Here is a 21,068-nt window from a genome sequence, read left to right on the forward strand (position 1 = left end):
TGCACTGTGTGATGATCTTTTACTTTTATCTAGTTTATTTCACTTTTTCTATTTCAAATTCAGTGCTCCCATGTCAATAAGTTTATGCTCTCCAATTTCTCCATATCTTTTTTTTTTTTTTGATGTTCTTTCTCAAGCCTTTATCAAGAGTTGCAGAAAAACTTTTGTATGTTGCTGCTGCTGCTAAGTCACTTCAGTCGTGTCCAACTCTTCACGACCCCAGCCTACCAGGTTCCTCTGCCCATGGGATTTTCCAGGCAAGAGTACTGGAGTGGGTTGCCATTGTCTTCTCTGAACTTCCGTATACATATACATATAAATATGTGATTGAACAAGGAGCACATGATTGAGGCCCTCTGCAAGGCTGAGTTCAAGTTTAACGCAGATGAATTTGAAAACATGGCTCATCCCAGAGGTCAAATATATCCCTAATCATAGCCCTCTGGACAAACAGCAGACCCCACACTCATGAGTGCCTTGGCACTATCCCCTCCTTACTCATGTCCACCAATAAATCCTACTTTCCTGTCAAAAAAAGAAAAAAAGAATTAGGACAAAGAGTAAGAATGGAATTGTACTTAGTTGCTCTTTGCAACCACATGGACTTTAGCCCACCAAGCTCCTCTTTCAATGAGTTTTCTCCAGGCAAGAATACTGGAGTGGGTTGCCATGCCCTTGTCGAGGGGACCTTCCCAACCCAGGGACTGAACCCAGGTCTCCAGCATTGCAAATGGAATCTTTACTGACTGAGGCACCAGGGAAGCCCAAGAATTGAGTTAGGGTAAGTTAATTTGGATTCCTTGGAGAGAAACACCATTCGGACAGTAAAATGCTCGATTTGTTGACCATCTGTGTCCTAAGCTTAATCCCCCAGGCTGCTAATGAAAGCTTAGCATGCAGGAGCCCTTATGGGTGGGCGCAGGCTCATCAGTGAGACGCCCCAGGGTGCACATTGACTTTCAGGAGGTAACAGCTGTGTTCTAGTTGGCCTCCTAAGCAGTCCTTAAACCCTCATGTTTACACTCTGAGCACACTCTGTAAATACCCAAGGTGGCAGCCCCAATCCCAGTTATAGAAAATACTGAATTAGGGAGTCTGTGTTCATGAGCTTTTGCACTGTGTGGCATGCTCAGTCGTATCCGACTCTTCTCAACCCCATGGACTATAGTCCGGCAGGCTGTCCACGGAATCTTCCAGGCAAGAATACTGGAGAGGGTTGCCATTTCTTACTCAAGGGATCTTCCCAACCCAGGGATTGAACCCACCTATCCCGCATTGGCAGGCGGATTCTTTATCACTGCACCACCTAGGAAGCCCCTCATGAGTTTTTACTGAACCACAAAAGTATCATCCCTGTTTGTCACTGGAACCCTAAGAGTCCAGTTCTCAGAAGTCCCAGGGCTCTGATATAAAAAGGTGAGCAGAATTCCCTGGTGGTCAAGTGGTTAAGAATGTGCCTGCTAATGCCAGGGACACAGGTTTGATGTCTGGTCCAGGAAGATTCCACATGCCGGAGGGCAACTAAGCCCATGCACCACATCTACTGAGCCTGAGCTCTAGACCTCAAGAGGTGCAACCCCTGAAGCCCGTGTACTCTCCTCAGCAAAAGAAGCCACCACAATGAGAAGCCCGCGCATAGCAACGAAGACCTAGTGCAGCAAAAATTTATTTATATATTTTAAAAGGTGAGCAGAACTTTGGAAATCTGAAGTTGATTAAGATGACAGCAGCTATTACTTATTAACTATCCATGTGCCAGGCACTGTGCCAGCATTTTATAGTTCAATTTCTAACCATCATACAGCCTTGTATGTGGCTATGATTTGCCTCATCTGATAGGTGTAGAAACTGAGGGTCAGAGAGGCTAAGGGACCTGCCCCGAGTCCTTCAGTTACCAAGTTAGGAAGCCAAGATTGAAATCAAGTTCTGAGTCCAAAGCTTCTGAATTTTGCCAAACTACCTCCCAATGGTGATGATGATAATACAAAATATCCTTTCCCATTTTGTAAATTATAATACCTGAGATTTCTTGATCAAACTGCAAGGACTGAAAGAGTTTACAGCACATCATAACAAATCAGTGCTGGAGACCCTAAAGTTTCCCTGTCTCCTTGCAGAATTTAGCCAAACACAACTCAGCTCCTCAGCTTGCATCCTGGTGCAGATGGGCAGAAGACAAAGCCAAGTGAGAATGCTTCTGGTTACCTGGAGACCACACACCCCAGAGGCAGGAACGCCGTGTTTTCTCCAAACTGAATTATCAGCAGACTGCTTTCCCACACCTGGGAACAGAAATGCAAAGCAAAAATGACTCCCCATCATTAGGAAATCAGGAACTATTAACCATCTCTATATATTTCAATGGGGTCCTAGGAACTTCCCAATACTAGACCACTGTCATGAATTAGTGGGAAGAAGAATGATATTTATGCTAGCATTCCAAATCATTCATCATTGAAGAGACAGTTTCTACCTGGAGTAACCTCACAGCTGAGACACAAGCCCGTCTACCACCTAGCTTTGCACACTCCCAAAGATGGGGTGCTCACTACCTCACAAGGGAGCCACCTCTCAGTGAAACAACTCCTGGAAACTTTAAAATACTTCTGAAACCTGCCACCTATCAACTGTCAAAGATGGTTTCCACAAAAATGAACAGGTGATTTTTTTCAAAATAAAATGATTTGTTTTTTTAATATAAATTAACAACTAGTGTACACCACCACCACTGCCACCTTGCTGTCTGTTCTGCTTCTTCAAGGATGCTGCCAGCACTTCCCTGGTGGTCCAGTGATTAAGAGGCAAAAGTGAAAGTCACCCAGTCATGTGCGACTCTGTGACCCCATGGGACTGTGGCCCTCCAGGCTCCTCTGTCCATGAAATTCTCCAAGCAGGAATACTGGAGTGGGTAGCCTTCTCCAGGGGATCTTCCCAACCCAGGGAGCTAACCCAGATCTCCAGCATTGCAGGTGGATTCTTTACTGTCTGAGCCACCAGGAAAGCCCAAGAAAACTGGAGTGGGTAGCCTATTTCTTCTCCAGGGGATCTTCCCGACCCAGGGATCAAACCGGGGTCTCCTGCATTGTAGATTCTTTACCAGCTGAGCTACCAGGGAAAGTCCAGTGATTAAAAATCTGCTTGCCAGTGCAGAAGACTTGGGTTTGATCCCTGGACCAGCAATTTAGTTGCCTCATGGCAACTAAGCCCACGCACTGCAATGCGCCCTAGAGCCAGGGCTCTGCAACTAGAAAAAGGCCATGAGCAGCATTGAAGACCCAGTGCAGACAAAAATAAAACTAAATAAGAAACAACCTCTCGACAATTTTTTTTTTTTTTAAAGAATGCTGTCAAGCCAAGAGGAGAATTTGGAGGAGCCCAGCTTCCAAGGCAACTGCCAGGCAATCATTTACAAGCCTGCCCTGACTACCAGCTAACTTGGCGGTGCAGGCCCCGGGGGAACTCAGGTGTGTCATTAGCACTAATTGTTCTGGCTGCCAAGGAAACCCTGGAAGAGTTTGCAAACAGGCTGTGCATACACGGTAGGCAAGGGAGCACTAGAGTCCCCAATGGAGACAAGAGTGACCCAGGAGCACTTTGGGAGCATTGCCATTACAGACCGTGTTCTGCCTTGCTCTCTGTTTCTGCTTTTTTTCTAAAAAAAAAGACGACTTCCCTCCCCTTTTCAGTCTTTCTTGCCCATAATGGAGCAAGAGAGAGATCCACTCCACCAGGCACACAGCTCTCCCTTTATAGAACGTCTCCAATTTTTAAGAGATGATTCCTTGTTTTGGTTAAAGCCTATTTTAAGTTTGCCACAAAAGAATTTTCTTTAAAATAAAAATGGGATGGGACTTCCATGGAGATCCAGTGGTTAAGACACTGCACTTCCACTGCAGTAAGCATGTGTTCAATCCCTCATCAGGGAACTAAGATCCCGCATGCTGTGCAGCTTGGTCAAAAAATAGAAATAAATAAATAAATAAAATATAAAATAAAAATGGGAGATAAGGATTCGATTGACATCTCTTCAAAGTATTTTAGATATGACTATATACTATATACTGATAAGGGCTTCCCTGGTGGCTCAGAGGTTAAAGTGTCTGCCTGTAATGCGGGAGACCTGGGTTCGATCCCTGGGTCAGGAAGATCCCCTGGAGAAGGAAATGGCAACCCACTCCAGTATTCTTGCCTGGAGAATCTCATGGATGGAGAAGCCTGGTGGGCAACAGTCCACGGGGTCACAAAGAGTCGGACACGACTGAGCGACTTCACTTCACTTCACTTCATATACTGATAAGATTTATCTTTCCAGGTGCAAAACCGTCAAAAACCAACACAACTTTTCACATCTAAAAGAACAGCAGTTTAGAACATACTGGGCTTCCCTGGTGGCTCAGATGGTAAAGAATCTGCCTGCAATGCAGGAGACCCAGATTCAATCCCTCGGTCAGGAAGATCCCCTGAAGAAGGGCATGGCAACCCACTCCAGTATTCTTGCCTGGAGAATTCCATGAACAGAGGAACTGGCAGGCTTACAGTCCATGTGGTCAAAAAGAGTTGGACACGACTGAGCAACTTTTTTCTTCTTTCTTAGAACATACTGGTATTTTTCTTCTCCATGGAGAAGTCATTGCTTCTCAGTAGAGTTTTTCCAACTTCAGATCCTGGGACACCAGATCCCCTTCAAATCCTCCCTAGCGGTAGGAGGTCCAGTGACAGATGGCATTGAAAGTGGTTAGCCTGCTGATCAGGACTGGCCCTCCCTGCATGGGGCCCACAAGGAGGTTCAGAACAGCCCATCAAGTTATTTCCATCCCTCTTTCGGTCAGTTTCAGTTGAGCAACCAACAAGTTGGACCAAACTTCAGTTCCCTGGTAGAACCCAGTTATGCTGCACAAGTGAATTCAGGTTTCTGTTTCTACCTAAAGCATATAGCTTCATGTGACCATCTTAACAAGTTGGATGGTATCCAAAAAGATTTCCACGTGAGGGAAACGTCTCCAGAGCATTGGTGCTGACAGAGACGGACAGAATACCTCTTATCAGCCACTTGACTGCAGAACCGGCCTTCTCTAGGTGGGGTTGTCCTCACTGGCCAGTCCTCAGCTCCAGGAGGAGGTGTGAGAAGCTGAGACAAAGGAGAGAAAGACCACCCACCCAGTCTGCCTCTGTGGGAGGCCAGTCAGAGCACCTCCCACTCATCAGGCCTCTCTTCAAAGCCCTGTTAGAAACCACGTTCCAAGAGATCGTGCAGGGGCAGGGCCTTAAGGAACAGACCTGGATAACCCCTGCCCAGGTACCCCGGACCCCTCCTCTGACGGGCCTCCTGGACATTTGTCCAGTACTAAGCGAGTTCCCCTGGGCTTTTACCTGCAGCCACCCCAAACAAAAAACATGGTTGCTGCCTCCTGCTTCACTCCAGCCTTGGGAAGCAAGGCGGAGCAACCAGAGATGCTAATCCGTTTGTTTTTGCATCACCTCATTACTAGAAGATCCCCCTTTACCTACAGAACGCAAAGCAGCAACCCCACCCCCACCCCCATCCCCAATCATTTTACTTTTTCCAAAAAGTGAAAATCTGAGGCCGTCCTCCCAGGCAAGTCCAGTCCTGCGGGTTCAGTCATTCCTTCTCCCCCGCCCCCAAGTATCTCGGTCCGGAGTGAGCCAGGCACCGGGGATGCGGAGGCCGCCGGACGCAAGGGGCGGCGCGTCCCGAGGCGGAGCTCCCCGCCGGACCCCGCTGGGCGTCGGAGGCGCTGCTATTGAGGCTACTGCGACCGAGGCTCGCGTCACTCGGACTGCACGCCGCTCCCGCTCTGGCCAAATTCCTGGCATAGTTTTCCCACGCGGCCCGGCTCACCTGGGGGTCCCCGGAACCCAGGCAGTGGGCAGAGGTCGCGAGAGAGCGGCTCCGCTCCTCCGCCCCGGCCCCGCCTCCCGACTTGCTCCACCGCCCTGGACCAAGGCTGTTCCCGGAATCCTCGCCGCCGCGCCGGCCTGGGATGCTTCCTCCGCTCCCCGGCTCCCCCACCCCCACCCCGCGCGGCAGCTCGGGCTCTGGACGGCTCGGGGCAGGGCCGCCCGGCCACCTGCTGCCAACCTGCGGGACCCGGGGCACAGACACCCTCCGGGCGCCGGCAGCTGGAGGCCGGGGTCTCCGCTGCCTCCTGCTCCCGCGAGAGCCGCCCCACCAGACCCCAAGGAGGGGCGGAGCCTCTCCCCAGTCCCTCCGGGACAAGCTATTTTTAGGTCCGTTACGGAAGCGGGAAGGAGGGAATGCCACGTTTAATCCTTCAGGAAAATCCAGGATCCTAGTGAGTGGCTCCCAGGCCTTGCTGAGAGGCGGGGCGCCCTCCCGTCTACACACACACACACACACAGCCCCCTACATCCCACCCGGTACAGTCGCCTGACCTGCTGAATGCTGGGAGCCACCATTACCAAACTAAAGGGACCTTGTTTTCTGATGGAGAAGGAAATAGCAAGCCACTCCAGTATTCTTGCCTGGAGAATCCCATGGACGGAGGAGCCTGGGATGGGGGCAGCAGTCCATTGAGTCGCAAAGAGTCGGACACGACTGAAGCGACTTAGCACGCACGCATGCACTTGGTTTCTGATCAGAACCCATGCTAGTCCTTTGAGTAAATCCCAGGTCTGTTCAGATGGCCACCACTTTCCCCTCAACCCCCAACCATTTGGTCAGTCCTGAAGATCCAGTTGGGAAATCCAGGACCATAAAAAGCTCTTTTTGGGTAACAGTCTTTGAACCCTTCCTATAGCCATTTGTTGTGTTACTGAGACTCGGATTTCTGGGAGTTTTTTGGGTTTTTTCCTTTAAGCCTTCTTCTCACCCCAGCTACCAAGCTGTGTGATGGGATATTCAAAACAAAATTGCATGGGAAAAAGTGTTGGCAATAATGTGGAGAAATTGGAACCCCTGTACATTGCTGTGAGAGTGTAAAATGGTATAGCCATTGTGGAAAAGAAAATGGTGACTCCTCAAAAAATTAAACACGGAATTACCATATGATTCAGCAATTCTCCTCTGTGGATATACACTAAAGAATTAAAAGAAGAGACTCAAAAAGATATTTGTACACCATGTTCATAAAAACATTATTCACAATAGCCAAAAGGTGGAAATAACCGGAGTCTCCATTAATGAATGGAAAACAAAATGTTATATATACATACATATATGCACACACACATATATATGTTCTTAAAAAGGAATGAAATTCTGATACATGCTATCACATGAGTGAATCATGAAAACTTTATGCTAAATGAAATGTCAGGCACAAAAGGACATGGATGATATGATTCCACTTGTATAATGTACCTAGAATAGTCAAATTCATAGAAACAGAAAGTAGTATGGTGATTGCCAGGGCTAGGGGGAGGAGGGAGTGGAAATTTTTGTCTAATGGATACAGAGCTTCAGTCTGGGATGATGGTAAAATTAGAGAGGTGGATGGTGGAGCTTGGTTGCACAGTATGAATGTACTTCATGCCATTGAATGGTATACATGAAAATGACTAAAATTGTAAATGTGTAAGTGCACATTTATGGTATGTGCATTTTACCACAATCTTTTAAATGTATTAAAAGAAAAAAACCACAAAACAGTGGACAGGGACCAGGCCCGAGTAGGAGTATCTGTGAGGCACCAGCTCTCATGGGGAGTCTTGTTCCCATGCTTTCCTGGCCAGCGCACGTTTTCCCTCCAGGACTTCCTGCAGGAGGGCAAAGAATAATGCGGACTGTGGAGTCAAAGACGCATTTACATTCCTCCTTCCCAGGCTGTATAACCCTGGGAAGTCACTTACCCTCTCTGTAAAATGGGGAAAATAAACTCTACCTGCACGCTAAGCTGCTTCAGCCATGTCCAACTCTTTCCGATCATATAGACTGTAGCCCGCCAGGTTCTTCTGTCCATGGATTCTCCAGGCAAGAATGCTGGAGTGGGTAGCCATTTCCTCCTCCAGAGGATCTTTCCCACCCAGGGATCAAACTTGCATCTCTTATGTTTCCTGAATTGGCAGGCAGGTTCTTTACCATTAGCACCACCTGGGAAGCCCAAACTTTACCTAGCTGGTCATTATGAGAACCAACTTAGTTAAAACGTCTCAGCCAAAGGCCTGGCAGTTGCTAGCATGTCTTCCTAAGTTCCGTCAAGTGTGAGGGATGGGAGGCTTCTCAACTCAATTCTCTGAAGTATACAAGAAGTAGCTCTGTGCACGCACACGTGTGTGTGTGTATGCACGCATGTGTGTGTGATCTGCACCAACCTCAATTTCCCCCCGTAGAAATGGGTGCTATCTGTTGCAGGGCTGTTGTGGGAAAATGAACTTGACATGCACCCAGATCCACCTTCTCAGTAATGCCAAAAGCTAAAGACTCCATCTTCAACTGACCAAGACCTTCCATGCATGGAACCCACACACTCCCCCCTTACTGGGCCACAGTTTGACATTCAGTATCACCGAGAGTTTCCGAGTGCCTGCTAGGAGGCAGGCTGTGTTCTAAGATGCACTAGATCACGTGGCGCCAGGAAGCTGTCACCTCTGCTGCCCCCATGCCACAGCGCACACAAGATGTGATGGCACGAGTGACAACAGGTAGGCATGCAAGACACAGGAACAGGCCGAAGGAGACTGCCCCAGATAGCTACGCCAGGGACACTCCTCTCACCCGAGTGGCTGGGCCATAACTATAGAATGGGAGGACAGAGGGTAGGGTCTCGATATCCATGGTTTACATTTTGCCCTGTTGCCTCCCAGCACGTCCTCAGGCCAGTGTCAGATACCCGCTTCCTGAGAGGCATAGACACCGCCACAACTGATCTCCTTCCTACACTTGGGGATGTGTCAGGAAATATGTCAGTGGGACATGTCTGCTGATTGAAGGTCTGCTTTAGACTCTGTCCTTATTGTTTAGTTGTTAAGTTGTATCTGACTCTTTTGCAACCCCAGGGACTGTAACCCACCAGGCTTCTCTGTCCATGGTATTTCCCAAGCAAGAATACTGGAGTGGGTTGCCATTTACTTTTACAGGGGATCAAACCCACACAGGGATCAAACCTGTATCTCCTGCATTGGCAGGTGGATTCTTTACCACTGAGCCACCAGGGAAGCCCACTTTAGACTTTAGGGAGTCCACAGTTGGAGTGCCCTCTGCTGTCAACTGCTGGCATCACACTTTGGAAGCCAGCTCGGGTTCCAGATCCCAATTCCGCAAAGGGCTTCTGGTGTATGGGACAGGTCTCCCAGGGCTGGGCTGCTGGTCCCAGGGGTGCTTTGAGGTCAAAGGTGTACTGTTGGGTTCTCACTGTATTAATGTATATAGACAGGCATATAGTTAGAAGGACATTTTACATAAAAACCTGGTTTGCTAGTTTCTTCTTGAAAAATCTGGGGATCTGGCACCAAAAAGCCTATACTCACATATCAAGAATTGGCTGGAACTGAGGGGGAACCTCTTACCTACTCCCTAACCCATTCCCTGCAAAAGATCACTTTGAAGAAGTCTGTGCGCTTAGAGAAAGACCTCTATTCTCAGGAAAACTCTCTCCTCTGTTGCAGAATGAGATGCAGGGTCAGTTTAACCAGGACCCACTCTCTGAGTCTAGAAGCAAACACTAGGTGGGGCGGGCTGAGACAGATTGAAAAAAAAAAAATGCAACAAAATAATAAAATGTTTGTGTCCATGATCTACAAAGACCAGATAAAAATCAATAAGAAATAGAAGAGCAACCCCATAGAAAAGTGAACAAAAGATTAGGCAAGTCATAGAATAAGAAAATATACCAATTAAACATATGAAACACTCAACTTCACCAAAAGTAAAATAATTAGATACATTTTTAAACAGTCATATTGGCTAAAATTAAGTAGAAGTTTGGCACTGGTGAAGGATGGGAAAATGAGCAATTTCAAACAGTCTTTTTGAAAGCAATTTGACAGCACATATCAAATTTTAAAAGTCTTCAAAATGTGGTAATCAGAACTACAGTACCACTTGTATGATTAAAATTAGAATCATCTTAAATGTCCACCAATTGGGTTTTAAGTAAATAGATTATGATATATCCTACAATAAAACACTCTGCAGCCCTTATGAAGAATATATCTTATGTTAATGAAAAAAGGTGTCCAAGACATATGCACTGTTAAATTAAAAAACAACTGACATAATACTATGTATTATATGAATCCATTTATGTTTTTTAATTATACATTTTAACCATTACGCTCACACAGTCATTAGCCCTCTGCGAGCAAATCTTCACACGTTAGTTGCTGCATCATGGAAGTCTCGGAGAGAAGAGTTAGGGCAGATAAGCTGATAGTGGGGGATACTTGGAAGACTATGGCCAAAACTATTTACAAATAGCATGGATATATATTCAGAGAAAAGTGAGAGACATACCAAACTTGACAGTGGTACAAGAGGGACTTTCATCTTTTACTCTATGCAATCTTATCATTTGAAATTCTAAGAATGAGTGTCAGATTTGAAAAAAAGAAAAATTAACATGGGGGAAACACTAACATGACCTAACTTCAAAATATATCATGATGTAAACGTGTGGCATATATTCACCAAAGGCCAGAAGGAATCCAGGGTCATCTGGAATCCACATTTCTGATGGCTCATTACTCTTTCTACTTTGCCCAGTACCCTCCTCACCACCATGTTTTCTTTCCAGCTTTATTGAGAAATAATTGTTATTTATCACTCTATAAAGTTTCAGGTATATGGCATGATTTACATATATTGTGAAATGACAACCACAATAGTTTCAACTAACATCCGTCTTCTCATATAGATACAATAAAAAGAAAAAAGGAAAAAATATGTCTCCTTGTGATGCAAACTCCTAGCATTTACTCTCTTAACAACTTTCCCATGTTTCAGACAGCAGTGTTAGCTGTAATCACCATGTTGTACGTTACATCTCTAGTACTTATTTTTTAATCACATACCTTTTAGTCTACGCATTTTTCCCATCGCCACCAAGTTTTGAAATATTCTTTTCTACTAAACAAACTACATTTATTAAGTAATACATTATTAATTTCTGCTTGACATCTTATCAATCAAAAACATCTTGCTGCCAGGTAAAACTCTCTATAACCGTCAAATTATCAATATTGCTAGAGTGAATTCATACAATCACAGCCCAGTATAAAGAAATGTGACATTCAGCTTGACCTATTTGGTCCCATCATATAAAACAGTTCATATATTTTTGAAATATTGACAATATTTCTAATCAAACTTTTCAAAACCCTAGTGATTAGGAACGTTAGTCATGCATTTGTCATGCATTCTCCAGATGCGGAAATTAGGTCCAGTGTATGACCCTGCTCCACCCTCAAAGGGCTAATACTAGGAGACATGGCTGTGGAGACATGCAGGTGAGCTGAAATCCAGCAGGGACTCTGGGGACACAGGTCAGAGGGCTGCCACGGTAAGTAGCAGCAGGTCTCAAAGTCTCACTGTAGTGTCAGACTGGACCCAAGAATCCAGAGCAATTAGCTGGGAATAAACAAAGCTATGGCAGGAGACGTGACTTGCGATTATTTTTTAGTAAGACAGTCAGAGCAGTGATTCTCAAAGGGGGAAATATCAGAATGAAAGGGGATGGGTGGATGTAGTTTGAAAAGTATCATCACTTCATATCTGGAGAAAAACATCAATGTATGCTCTCCTTAAAAACAAACTATCAAAAAAATTTCTAGAAAATCTTGATTGATGATTATTTGTGGAAGAAATATTAATTCTCATACCTCCTAGGAAGAGGAAGCAAATTTTTATGTGACTGTAGAAGGGGCAGCTGTTTTTAAAATTTGAGTGTGTGATTTGCTTTTTTAAGACAACTGGGGTAGAAAAGGGAATAGCAGACACCCTAAGGAGCAGGGGAGACTATCCCAGGGAGGATATGGCCAGTCATTAGATATAAGTACTGGGGACCTCCAATGGACTGAATGTGATCCCCCTCAAAATTCATATGTTGAAATTCTACTACCCCAAAGTGATCATATTAGGAAGTGGGGCCTTTGGGAGGTAATTGGGTCATGAGGGGCAGAACACTCATGGATGGGATTAGTTCCCTTATAAAAGGGACCCCAAAGATCTCCCTAGTCTCTTTCCACCATGTGAGGATTCAACAAGAAATATGCAGTCTGTCACTTGGAAGAGGATCTTTTCTAGAGCTCAGCCACGCTGGCACCCTGATCTTGGGCTTCCCAGCCTCCAGAACTGTGACAAATACATTTTTGTGGTTTAGCCACTCAGTCTATAGTACTTTGTTATTGCAGTCCAAGCTGACTTAGGACCTTTTCTGCTTGATCCAGCTGAATCTTTAGCATCTAAATCAGTGCTTGGCACACAGAGAGACAGCATTAATATTATTGACTGAATGCTTTAATGAGTATCAAATTAAAGGCTAGAAATCAAGACTCTTTTTTCTCCAGCCAATTCTCTAACACAGCTGTCCTCAACCTATATGTCACCAGGGACAGATTTCATGGAAGACAATTCTTCCACGAACCAGGGGTTGGGGGGAGGGGGATGCTTTCAGAAGATTCAAGTGCACTTCAATCTAATTCCACCAATGATTTGACAGGAGACACCTGTCCACAGCCCAGAGGTTAAGGACCCCTGCTCTATCAGACTCCATAATTAATCTTACAGAAGTAAATTTAACATGTAGTAAAACTGTCGGCCGCCTATCATAACACCTGTTTTCTCTTCCTCCTTAAATGTTCCAGCCTCTCTTGCAGCTACATACTGATCACTGAGATATAAGGTTAAGTGTTATATGGTAAGTTGCAGGAAGAGTTTATAAAATAAGGAAAGTGCACCTTTCCTCTTTCCTTCATCCTGCTGCCTGAAATGCAGAAATGACGGACTGGAGACCAAGCTGCAGTATGAACCATGGCCTGTGGACACTAAGATGGTAAGCAGAAAGATACAAGAAGCCAGGGTCCCTGACGACTGCAGTGACCATACCCACCCTCATCTGCCTACCTTCAGGCTACTTTTACATGAAAGAGAAACTTCTATATTTTATATACCAATGCTCTTTGGGATTTTTATTGTAGACACAGTCCACCCATCCCAACTGACAAGCGGGGCCTGCAGTTCCCCACTGCCCGCAGGGAGCGGTGAGCAGGGGCACGTGAGAGTTTTCAGCTCGCTGTGTTGCAGGAGCTCCGCCTCCTTCAGCACCGGTATGGGTTCAGCTTCCGCACACCACAGGTCAGAGCTGTGAGAGCGCAGTCTTCTTACGACCTGCTGAGGTTTCAACTTGAGCACAATATGAGGCTGTGTCCATGCAGATAGGAACCGTTTTCTCAGGACACGCCCTAGGAGGTCCCATGGGGAGAAAAAGGTGAGGGAAAAGTGAGATGAGGGAAGGTGGGGAGAAGCTTCTTGTGTGCAACTGACTGCCAGGAGTTGAGGGTTGGTGGGGGTTGGGGGAGTCCATCTTCAGAGGACCCAGGAAAGGAAGGTCTTGATGTGGAAAAGTGTAGGTTTTTAGCCCATGGTATGTGCAATGTATACTGTGTCCAGTGTCATTCTTTGGTGTGGTGTCCAGTTTTCCTTGCATTGCTTATTGAGGGGATTGCACTTGCCCGGCTGTATGTTCTTGACCCTTTGGCTATAAATAAACTGACCACATCCATGTAGGTTTATTTCTGGGCTCTCTCTTCTGGTCCTCTGGCCTGTGAGTCTGTTTTTGAGCTCAACAATTGTTCTGGTTACTGTAGCTTCAAAATACAGTTTGAAGTCAGGGAGCAAGACACCTCCAACTGGTTCTCTTTTCTGAGGACTGCTTTAGCTATTCCTGGTCCTTTGTTGTTCAACATAAATATCAGGATTCTTTGCTCTATTTCTGAGAAAAATGCCATTGGAATTTTGGTATAAATTGCTTTCAGTGTGCACATTGCTTTGGATAGAATGGACATTTTAACAATATTCATCCTTCATGAAAGTGAAAAGTGAAGTCACTCAGTCGTGTCCAACTCTTTGTGACCCCATGGAGAGTATAGCCTACCAGGCTCCTCTGTCCATGGGATTTTCCAGGCAAGTATACTGGAGTGGGTTGCCATTTCCTTCTCCAGGAGGTCTTCCCAACCCAGGGATTGAACCCGGGTCTCCTGCGTTGTAGGCAGACACTTTACCATCTGAGCCACCAGGGAAGTCCTCATCCTTCATGAGCATATGATATCTTTCTGTTTCCTTGTATCTTCTTCAGTTTCTTCATCAGTGTCCTAAAGCTTTCAATATGCAGGGCTTTCACATCCTTGGTTAAATTTATTCCTAGGTGTTTTGTTCTTTTTGATGCAAATGTTAATAGAATTGTTTTCTTTTTCTTTCTGATGGTTCATTATTAGTGGTTAGAAGTGTAGCTGATTTTTGTGTATTGATTTTGTCAACTTACTGAGTTCATTTATTAGTTCTAATGGTTTTTTGGTGAAACGACATGGAAAATTGTGACTGTAACTGATATATGGGTGAGCCTCTACACTCCGGGGAAGTGGGGATCAGGTGAAAGCCTAGCACTCCAGGAAGTGGCTAAACCCACAGTGTTGCACCAACAACTCAGCATTGGCTTATTTGTTACCTCGACCCTGCTCCTTAGTCACTGACCCCTTTGGACCTTGAAGCAGGTCCCTGTAAGTCTTGGGACAGTGCTTACGGTAGAGATTTTCCACCAGTGTATTGCTTCCTCTGACCACAGCCTTCCTTTCCTGGTTCATGTGGTTCCACAGATGGAGGGCATAGGAATTGTTGAAGCTCGGTTCCGTATCCCAGACTTCATAATAGCGCCGCCAGGCTCGAAAAGAGATGGGGTAAAATCTTTCGGGGTGTAGGAAGGAGAAGTTTAAACACTTGAGGTCACTCACCTCCTGGAAGTCTCTGAGTTTGCACCATACTCTCAAAAGCCTCGTCATCAATTCGGGACCCTGGTGGCCCCAAATATTTGGATTGTAATTTTCCACAAAGTTTTCCATGCACTCCCACAGAAAGGGGTGGTGGGGGAGAAATCCAAACACCCCATTACTGGAAAACTGAGATTTCTGTGCAGCCAGAAAGTTGTCCTCAGGAATGGGTCTGATGGAGATGACATCTGTGTCCATGTAGACACCGCCGTACTTCCAGATGAAGGCCAAGCGGGATGCATCTGAGCTGATATGGAGCCAGAATCTCTCGGTACTGCTGTTGATCTGCAGAAGCAAGTACAAATCAGCCACCAGAAAGGGGAAGGGGGAGGCCCGGCACAGGTAGTTGAGGAGGAAGCAAGTCAACCTCCCAAAAATCTATTTGCCAAAAGCCCAGTGTTGCAAATTTATCAAAATTACCTCCAACCCAAAAAAGTTGCCTTTAAGTGAAAAATTTACAGCAGTCAGTATCAATAGGAAGATTTTTAGCAGCTTCTAAAGATTTCATGAAATTGTTTTTTTATAAAAGCAATAGAAAGATGAAACTCAGAAGGGATTTCATGAGTCACTTTCAGCAGGATGGAAATTAACCACAAATATGAAACTGTGAAGAAAGAATTTTTTATACATCCTAAAAATGCTGAGAACTGATAAAGGAAAAAATGAACTCTGAAACTATAGGATATATTAATATCTATGCTCTTTGAAAAGTTGGTGAAAGAATCTTAAAATGCATCCATGCCTTTGTCCACTGATTAATTCCTTTAATAACATTCATCGAAGGCCTACTTACCGTTCATGCAACTCTAAGTTGCTAAGGATACAAAAGTGAACAAACAGACAAAAATCTTTACTGGCAGAAGATAGACAATAAACAAATAAATATACCATATGTTGGGTTTTCACAAGGACTCGGAAAGAAAAAATCGGCAAGGGGGTTATGAAGGGGGCAGGATGGAGCACTATCTTGAGTTCGAGCAGAACCTTGGATAAAGTGGGTGGATGAATTATGTGGGTATCTCTGAGAGGAGGGTTCTAGGTAGAGCAAACAGCAAGTGCAAGGGCCCTGGGGCAGGAACACACTCATGGTGTGTAGGAACAGGAAAACAGCAGTGTAGGGTAGTGAAGGGAGAGGGATAGGAAACAAGGTCAGAGGAGGGGCAGGGCAGGAGTGAGGGCGATGCTATGCTGGGGTAGAGACCAAAATGATTTGGAAGATTTGGTAGAAAGGAGATATGATCTGAATTAGTCTAAAAAGGGTCACCCTGGCTATGGTATGGAAAATAGATGGGGGCAGGAGCAAAGAGGCAAATTTGAAAGCTGTTTAAATAATCCAGGCAGGAGATGATGATGGTTTAGACCAGAGTGACAATAAAGGAGATGACAGAACTAGTCAGATTCTGAGCACATGGGAAAGATAAAGCTGGTCAGGATTTGCTGATGGATTGGATATGGAGCCGGAGACCGAGGAGTCAAGGCCAACTGAAAATGCTAAAATGTGAGCAGAACAGAAAATGACTTTGAAACGAATAAAAATAAACCATTATAAATATCCATGTTCCCAAGTGGAATGCTAAAATTTTGAATACAGAAAAAAAAAATAGATTTTTCTGAATTTAAACATGTTGGTTAAAAGATTAAACCGTGACCCTTGGCTTTTGACAAAATAAACATTTTTTTTAAAAATCTGCTCTAAAACCAAACAAAAGAAAGTCAGCTAAGACTGCCGAAATCCTCACTTGAACTATTAATAGCATTATATTGTATACAATTACCAAAAACCTCATGAATAATAATAGCTAAAATTTATCAATAACTGTTCTAATTTATAATCTACACAAATCCTCAAAAATCATAGTACCTGGCTTCCCTGGTGGTCCAGTGGTTAGGAATCTGCCTGGCAATGCAGGGGACACGGGTTTGATCCCTGGTCTGGGAAGATCCCACATGTTGAGGAGCAACTAAGCCTGTGCCCACGCAGCTACTGAGCCCATGCACCCCGGCGCCCGTGTGCTATAGCAAGAGCCGCATGCTGGCACACCACAGCTAGAGAGCAGCCCCCTGCTCGCTGCAACTAGAGAAAGCCCAAGCGCAGCAACCAAGACCCATCTCAGCCAAATAAAAAAAAAGTCATCATAAATCTTTTAAAAATCATTGTACCTATATACTATGATTATTCCTGTTTTTCAAGGGAAAAATTAAAAGGAAGGAACAAGAAGTTCAATCCTTTGCCCAAGGTAAGAGAGGCAGAGGTTAGATTTTAACCCAGGCAGTCTAACTCTGGAGGCCCACTTATTTTCAGTAAAAAGAACTGAAGTTGATTGTCAGTAAATTGGTGATTATTAATGAATAGACCCAGATATCAGAAGCCACATAGAACCAGGAGGAGGAAGCCTGCCTTGATGTGGACATTGGACTGACGTCAATGTAAAATAAAACCTTCCCTAGAGGTGAGCCCCAGAAAGGGGAATCGGATTCTGGTTGCTCATTCCTTCCCCAAGCTCACAGTACTCATCCCTGGGCATCTTCAAGGGCTACAGTTGCTCAAATCAGTGCAGCGAATCCAGTGATCATCAGCAGGTGATGGCACACTCAGTCATCCTCACAGCTGGCCGCCAGCTAACCTATGGTGGCTAACTGGGGCAGAAAACGCCACAGCCCAGCTCCCCCAAGGTGCAAGCGTGTCCCCCATCCAGGACACCCCACCCAGTCCCTAGGTGACTGAGAGAGGGTGTGGGACAGAAGTTTTCTTTTTCATACAAATACTGTAGTAGATTGGATCACAGCCACTCAGTGGTCCTAATTCCTAAAAACTACAATTACCTCCTTTAGGAAAAGGGTCTTTGCCAATGTGATAAACTTAAGGACCTTGAGCCGAGGAGATTATCCTGGATTACCATGGGCCCTAAATGCCACCATAAATGTCCTTTAAAGGGAAAGGTAGAGGGAGATTTGGCACAAAATTACAAAATTCCAAAGAGCCCCAGGAGTTTCTTGATCATCTCTCAATATTACACAATCCTATATAGCTGCACCCACCTGATCTTTCATGAATTATCTATTTAAATCATTTTCAAGTTCAATATTGCCTAATTTCCCCCCCTCGGGTGCATAAAAAGTTTAACATAGATGGGTTTAAAACTGTAACTGAAAAATGAGTGGTCTACACACCTAGAAAAGATACAGAAATTCATTCAATTAAGAGTAGTCTCAAGAAATCCTAAGAAATAAATTGAAAGCAAAAGGCAGCAGGGTAGAGGTAAGCTTAAATCAAGTCTCTCCTATTTCCTTGAATTGGGACTCAACACCGTAAAAAGACCAGGCAAGAGTCAAAAGATCTGGGTTCTAGCCTATCTTTGATACCCTATCTCAGCCTATCTCTGAGCCCCGATCCTCGGTGTAAGTAAAAAGCAAAAGTGAAGTCTCTCAGTCGTGTCCAACTCTTTGCGACCCCATGGACTATAGCCTACGAGTCTCCTCCATCCATGGAATTTTCCAAGCACGAGTTCTGGAGTGGGTTGCCATTCCCTTCTCCAGGGGATCTTCCCCACCCATCTATCCTCAATGTATCCATCTATAAAATGAGTAGGTTGGATCCAATTTCTATGGTCCCTCCCAACACTGGGATTCTGAGGTTCTCTAAACACTTACTTGAGTGTACCACGAAAACAACGGTGTGTCTTCAAACAGGCTTTTCATATCCAAAGGGAAGAGGAAAACATTGTCAATTGCTGAGAGGAGGGAAAGGGCTGGGAAAGTGGAGTTCAGGGGCAGCTGCATGGAGTTATTGAGCCCTTTCATAAGTAGCAGCACAGGCTGCTCGGGGTAAACCTTTGCAGCTGACTCCACAGCACAGCAGACCAGCGGGGTTGGCTCCATCCTCTCCGAGGTCTCTAGGAACACGATGCTGCGCCCACGGCCCAGGAGGGCTTCCAGCCCCTGCTGCGACTTGTAGGAAGGTAGGTAGCAGATGAGGCAGCTGGGCTTCAGCGTGAACTGGTAGAGGAAGCCACAGGCAAACAGCAGGGTGACCGACAAGGAGAACTGGAGCTTCGTCAGCATGTCCACCCCTCTCTCCTGGCCTGTTCCCTAAAATCAACACTATCCATTAAAAGTTATAATCATAAAACATGATAAGATATAGTACACAAGAAGATAATATATGAATACCACTTTCAAGCTTGGTTTTTTAATTGAAGTAAGGTTGATTTATAATATCAGATTACTTTCAGATGTATAGCATAGTGATTCAGTATTTTGATAGATTACAGTCCAATAAAAGTTATTACAAAGTAATGGCTATAATTCCCTTGCTAGACAATATATCCTTGTTGCTTATCAATTTTATATCTAGTGTAGTTCATATTTGTTAATTCCCTCCCCCTGTTTGCCCCCAACCCTTTCCCTCTACTCTTTGGTCACCACTAGTTTGTTTTCTCTCTCTTTGGGTCCGTTCTAATGTTGCATGTGCATTCATTTATATTACTTTTTACATTCCCCATGTTAGTGATATCATACAGTATTTGTCTTTGTCTGATTTGTTTCACTAAGCATAATATTCTCTAGGTCCATCCACATTGCTGCAAATGGCAGAATTTCATTATTTTTATGGCTGAGTAATAATCCCATTATCTTTATCCATTCATCTATTGATGGGCACTTGGGTTGCTTCCATATTTTGCCTGTTGTTAATAGTACTGCTATGTACATTGGGGTACATGTGTCTTTTCAAATTCATGGTTTTGTTTTCTTTGGATATATACCAAGGAATGGAATTGTTAGATCATATGGTAATTCTATTTTTAGTTTTTTGAGGAATCTGCATACTATTTCCACAGAGGCTGTACCAATTTATATTCCAATGGACCTTGTATGAGAGTTCTCTATTCTGTACCTCCTCACCAACATTTGTTATTTACAGACTTTTTGATACTAGCCATTCTGTCAGGTGTAAAGTGATATGTCTTTGTGGTTTTTATTTGCATTTCTTTAATAATTATAAGCTTTGATTTTTAAAATTTTAAATAAAATATGATCCAATCAAATCCAGCAATGTTCAAAAGAAAGGTGCATTGATTAGGTTTTACCTGAGGAATTTAAGGATGATTTGCAATAGGAAAATCATTAATTAGTAGGAAAACTATTAATGAAATGCATTATTTTGACAGATTAACAAAGAAAAACTGTATGATCATTTTAGCTCAATAGATGCTGACAAGATAAAATTTGACATCCATTCATGATTTTTTAAAAGCACAAGGAAACTTTCTTAAGCTGAGTGTCTACCAGAACATATAGCAATGATTATGAATGCTTCAATATGAAGCATTGAAACCTCCCCGTTAAGACCAGGGATGTAGTATGGGTGTCCACTATCACTGTTACTGTCCCCATCATTCTGCTAAGTCTAACCAATGAAATGAAACAAAAGAAAAGAATTTCCATTATGAATATTAGAAAGGAAGAGACAAAAATATCACTAGTTGTAGAAAATATGATTGTCTACAGAGAAAATCCAAGACAACTTACCGAAAAACTAATAAAATTAAGAAGAGGCAAACTGAAGGTTAAATCACTTGCCAAGATTTAGCAGAGCCATGATTTTGACTTGGGTCTACCTGTCCCCAAAACCCGGGCTCTGAGCAGACACCTGCAGCACCTCCCTCTCCTTCAACATAAGCTCTAACTCCAGCCAACACCAGGAGAGCAGACATCTCATTCATTAGTGGTCAGTTTTTTACTTTACATGTAGCTCTTTCAGAAAATACAAATCCAATGAATCAGAGCTTACCTTCTAGCCAGAAACTTGTAGGTGACCAATACCTGTGGTCTTAGCAGCAATGACAAGTTTTTTCCTGCTGCACTTTCTGATAAATGACCTGATAATCTTCAATTCAACAGTGCCAAGGGAAGTAAATCATTGGCAGAAGATTAATGCTAAACACCAGAACTTCCCAGGAAGCTCCTCCCTTTATTTACTAAGTTGCCTCAAACACAGAGACTTGCAGATTAAGGGGTTCACACAATTTTTCAGGTGACCCACACACTAATCCTACCTATTGGTGGGCCTGTCAGGGTGTTATAAGGCAACAATTTCACCTGGGGAAAAC

The 21,068-nt window shown here is 44.3% G+C and overlaps 2 protein-coding genes and 1 non-coding gene across 12 annotated transcripts in view; all 3 read right to left on the reverse strand.

The window, feature by feature from the left end:
• DZIP1L (DAZ interacting zinc finger protein 1 like) overlaps positions 1–6,216 on the reverse strand; it is a 60,221-nt gene extending 54,005 nt beyond the window's left edge. For 5 of the 10 annotated variants that reach the window (XR_006335280.1, XM_043874299.1, XM_043874298.1 and 2 more), the window contains exons 1-2: positions 5,649–5,854; positions 2,206–2,282 (exon numbers count right to left, since the gene is read on the reverse strand). Coding sequence is in view for 4 of the 10 variants with exons in the window: in XM_043874299.1 (XP_043730234.1) it covers positions 2,206–2,282; positions 5,649–5,835 (264 nt within the window). In the remaining 6 variants the exon portion in view is untranslated. The other 5 variants (XM_043874293.1, XM_043874292.1, XM_043874295.1 and 2 more) reach the window with 5 other exon arrangements.
• Positions 6,217–14,097: 7,881 nt separating this feature from the next.
• A4GNT (alpha-1,4-N-acetylglucosaminyltransferase) lies at positions 14,098–20,865 on the reverse strand. Its single transcript, XM_043875478.1, has 3 exons — positions 20,750–20,865; positions 18,610–19,047; positions 14,098–15,243 (listed from the first exon to the last, which is right to left on the reverse strand). The coding sequence occupies exons 2-3, from the start codon at positions 19,018–19,020 to the stop codon at positions 14,629–14,631; spliced, it is 1,026 nt and encodes a 341-aa protein (XP_043731413.1). The 5' UTR covers positions 19,021–19,047; positions 20,750–20,865; the 3' UTR covers positions 14,098–14,628.
• TRNAC-ACA lies at positions 14,143–14,214 on the reverse strand. Its single transcript has one exon. It is a non-coding gene; the product is annotated as a tRNA-Cys (tRNA).
• Positions 20,866–21,068: the final 203 nt, after the last annotated feature.

This window comes from Cervus elaphus, chromosome 19 (genome assembly GCF_910594005.1).
Source record: "Cervus elaphus chromosome 19, mCerEla1.1, whole genome shotgun sequence".
NCBI classification, from domain to species: domain Eukaryota; kingdom Metazoa; phylum Chordata; class Mammalia; order Artiodactyla; family Cervidae; genus Cervus; species Cervus elaphus.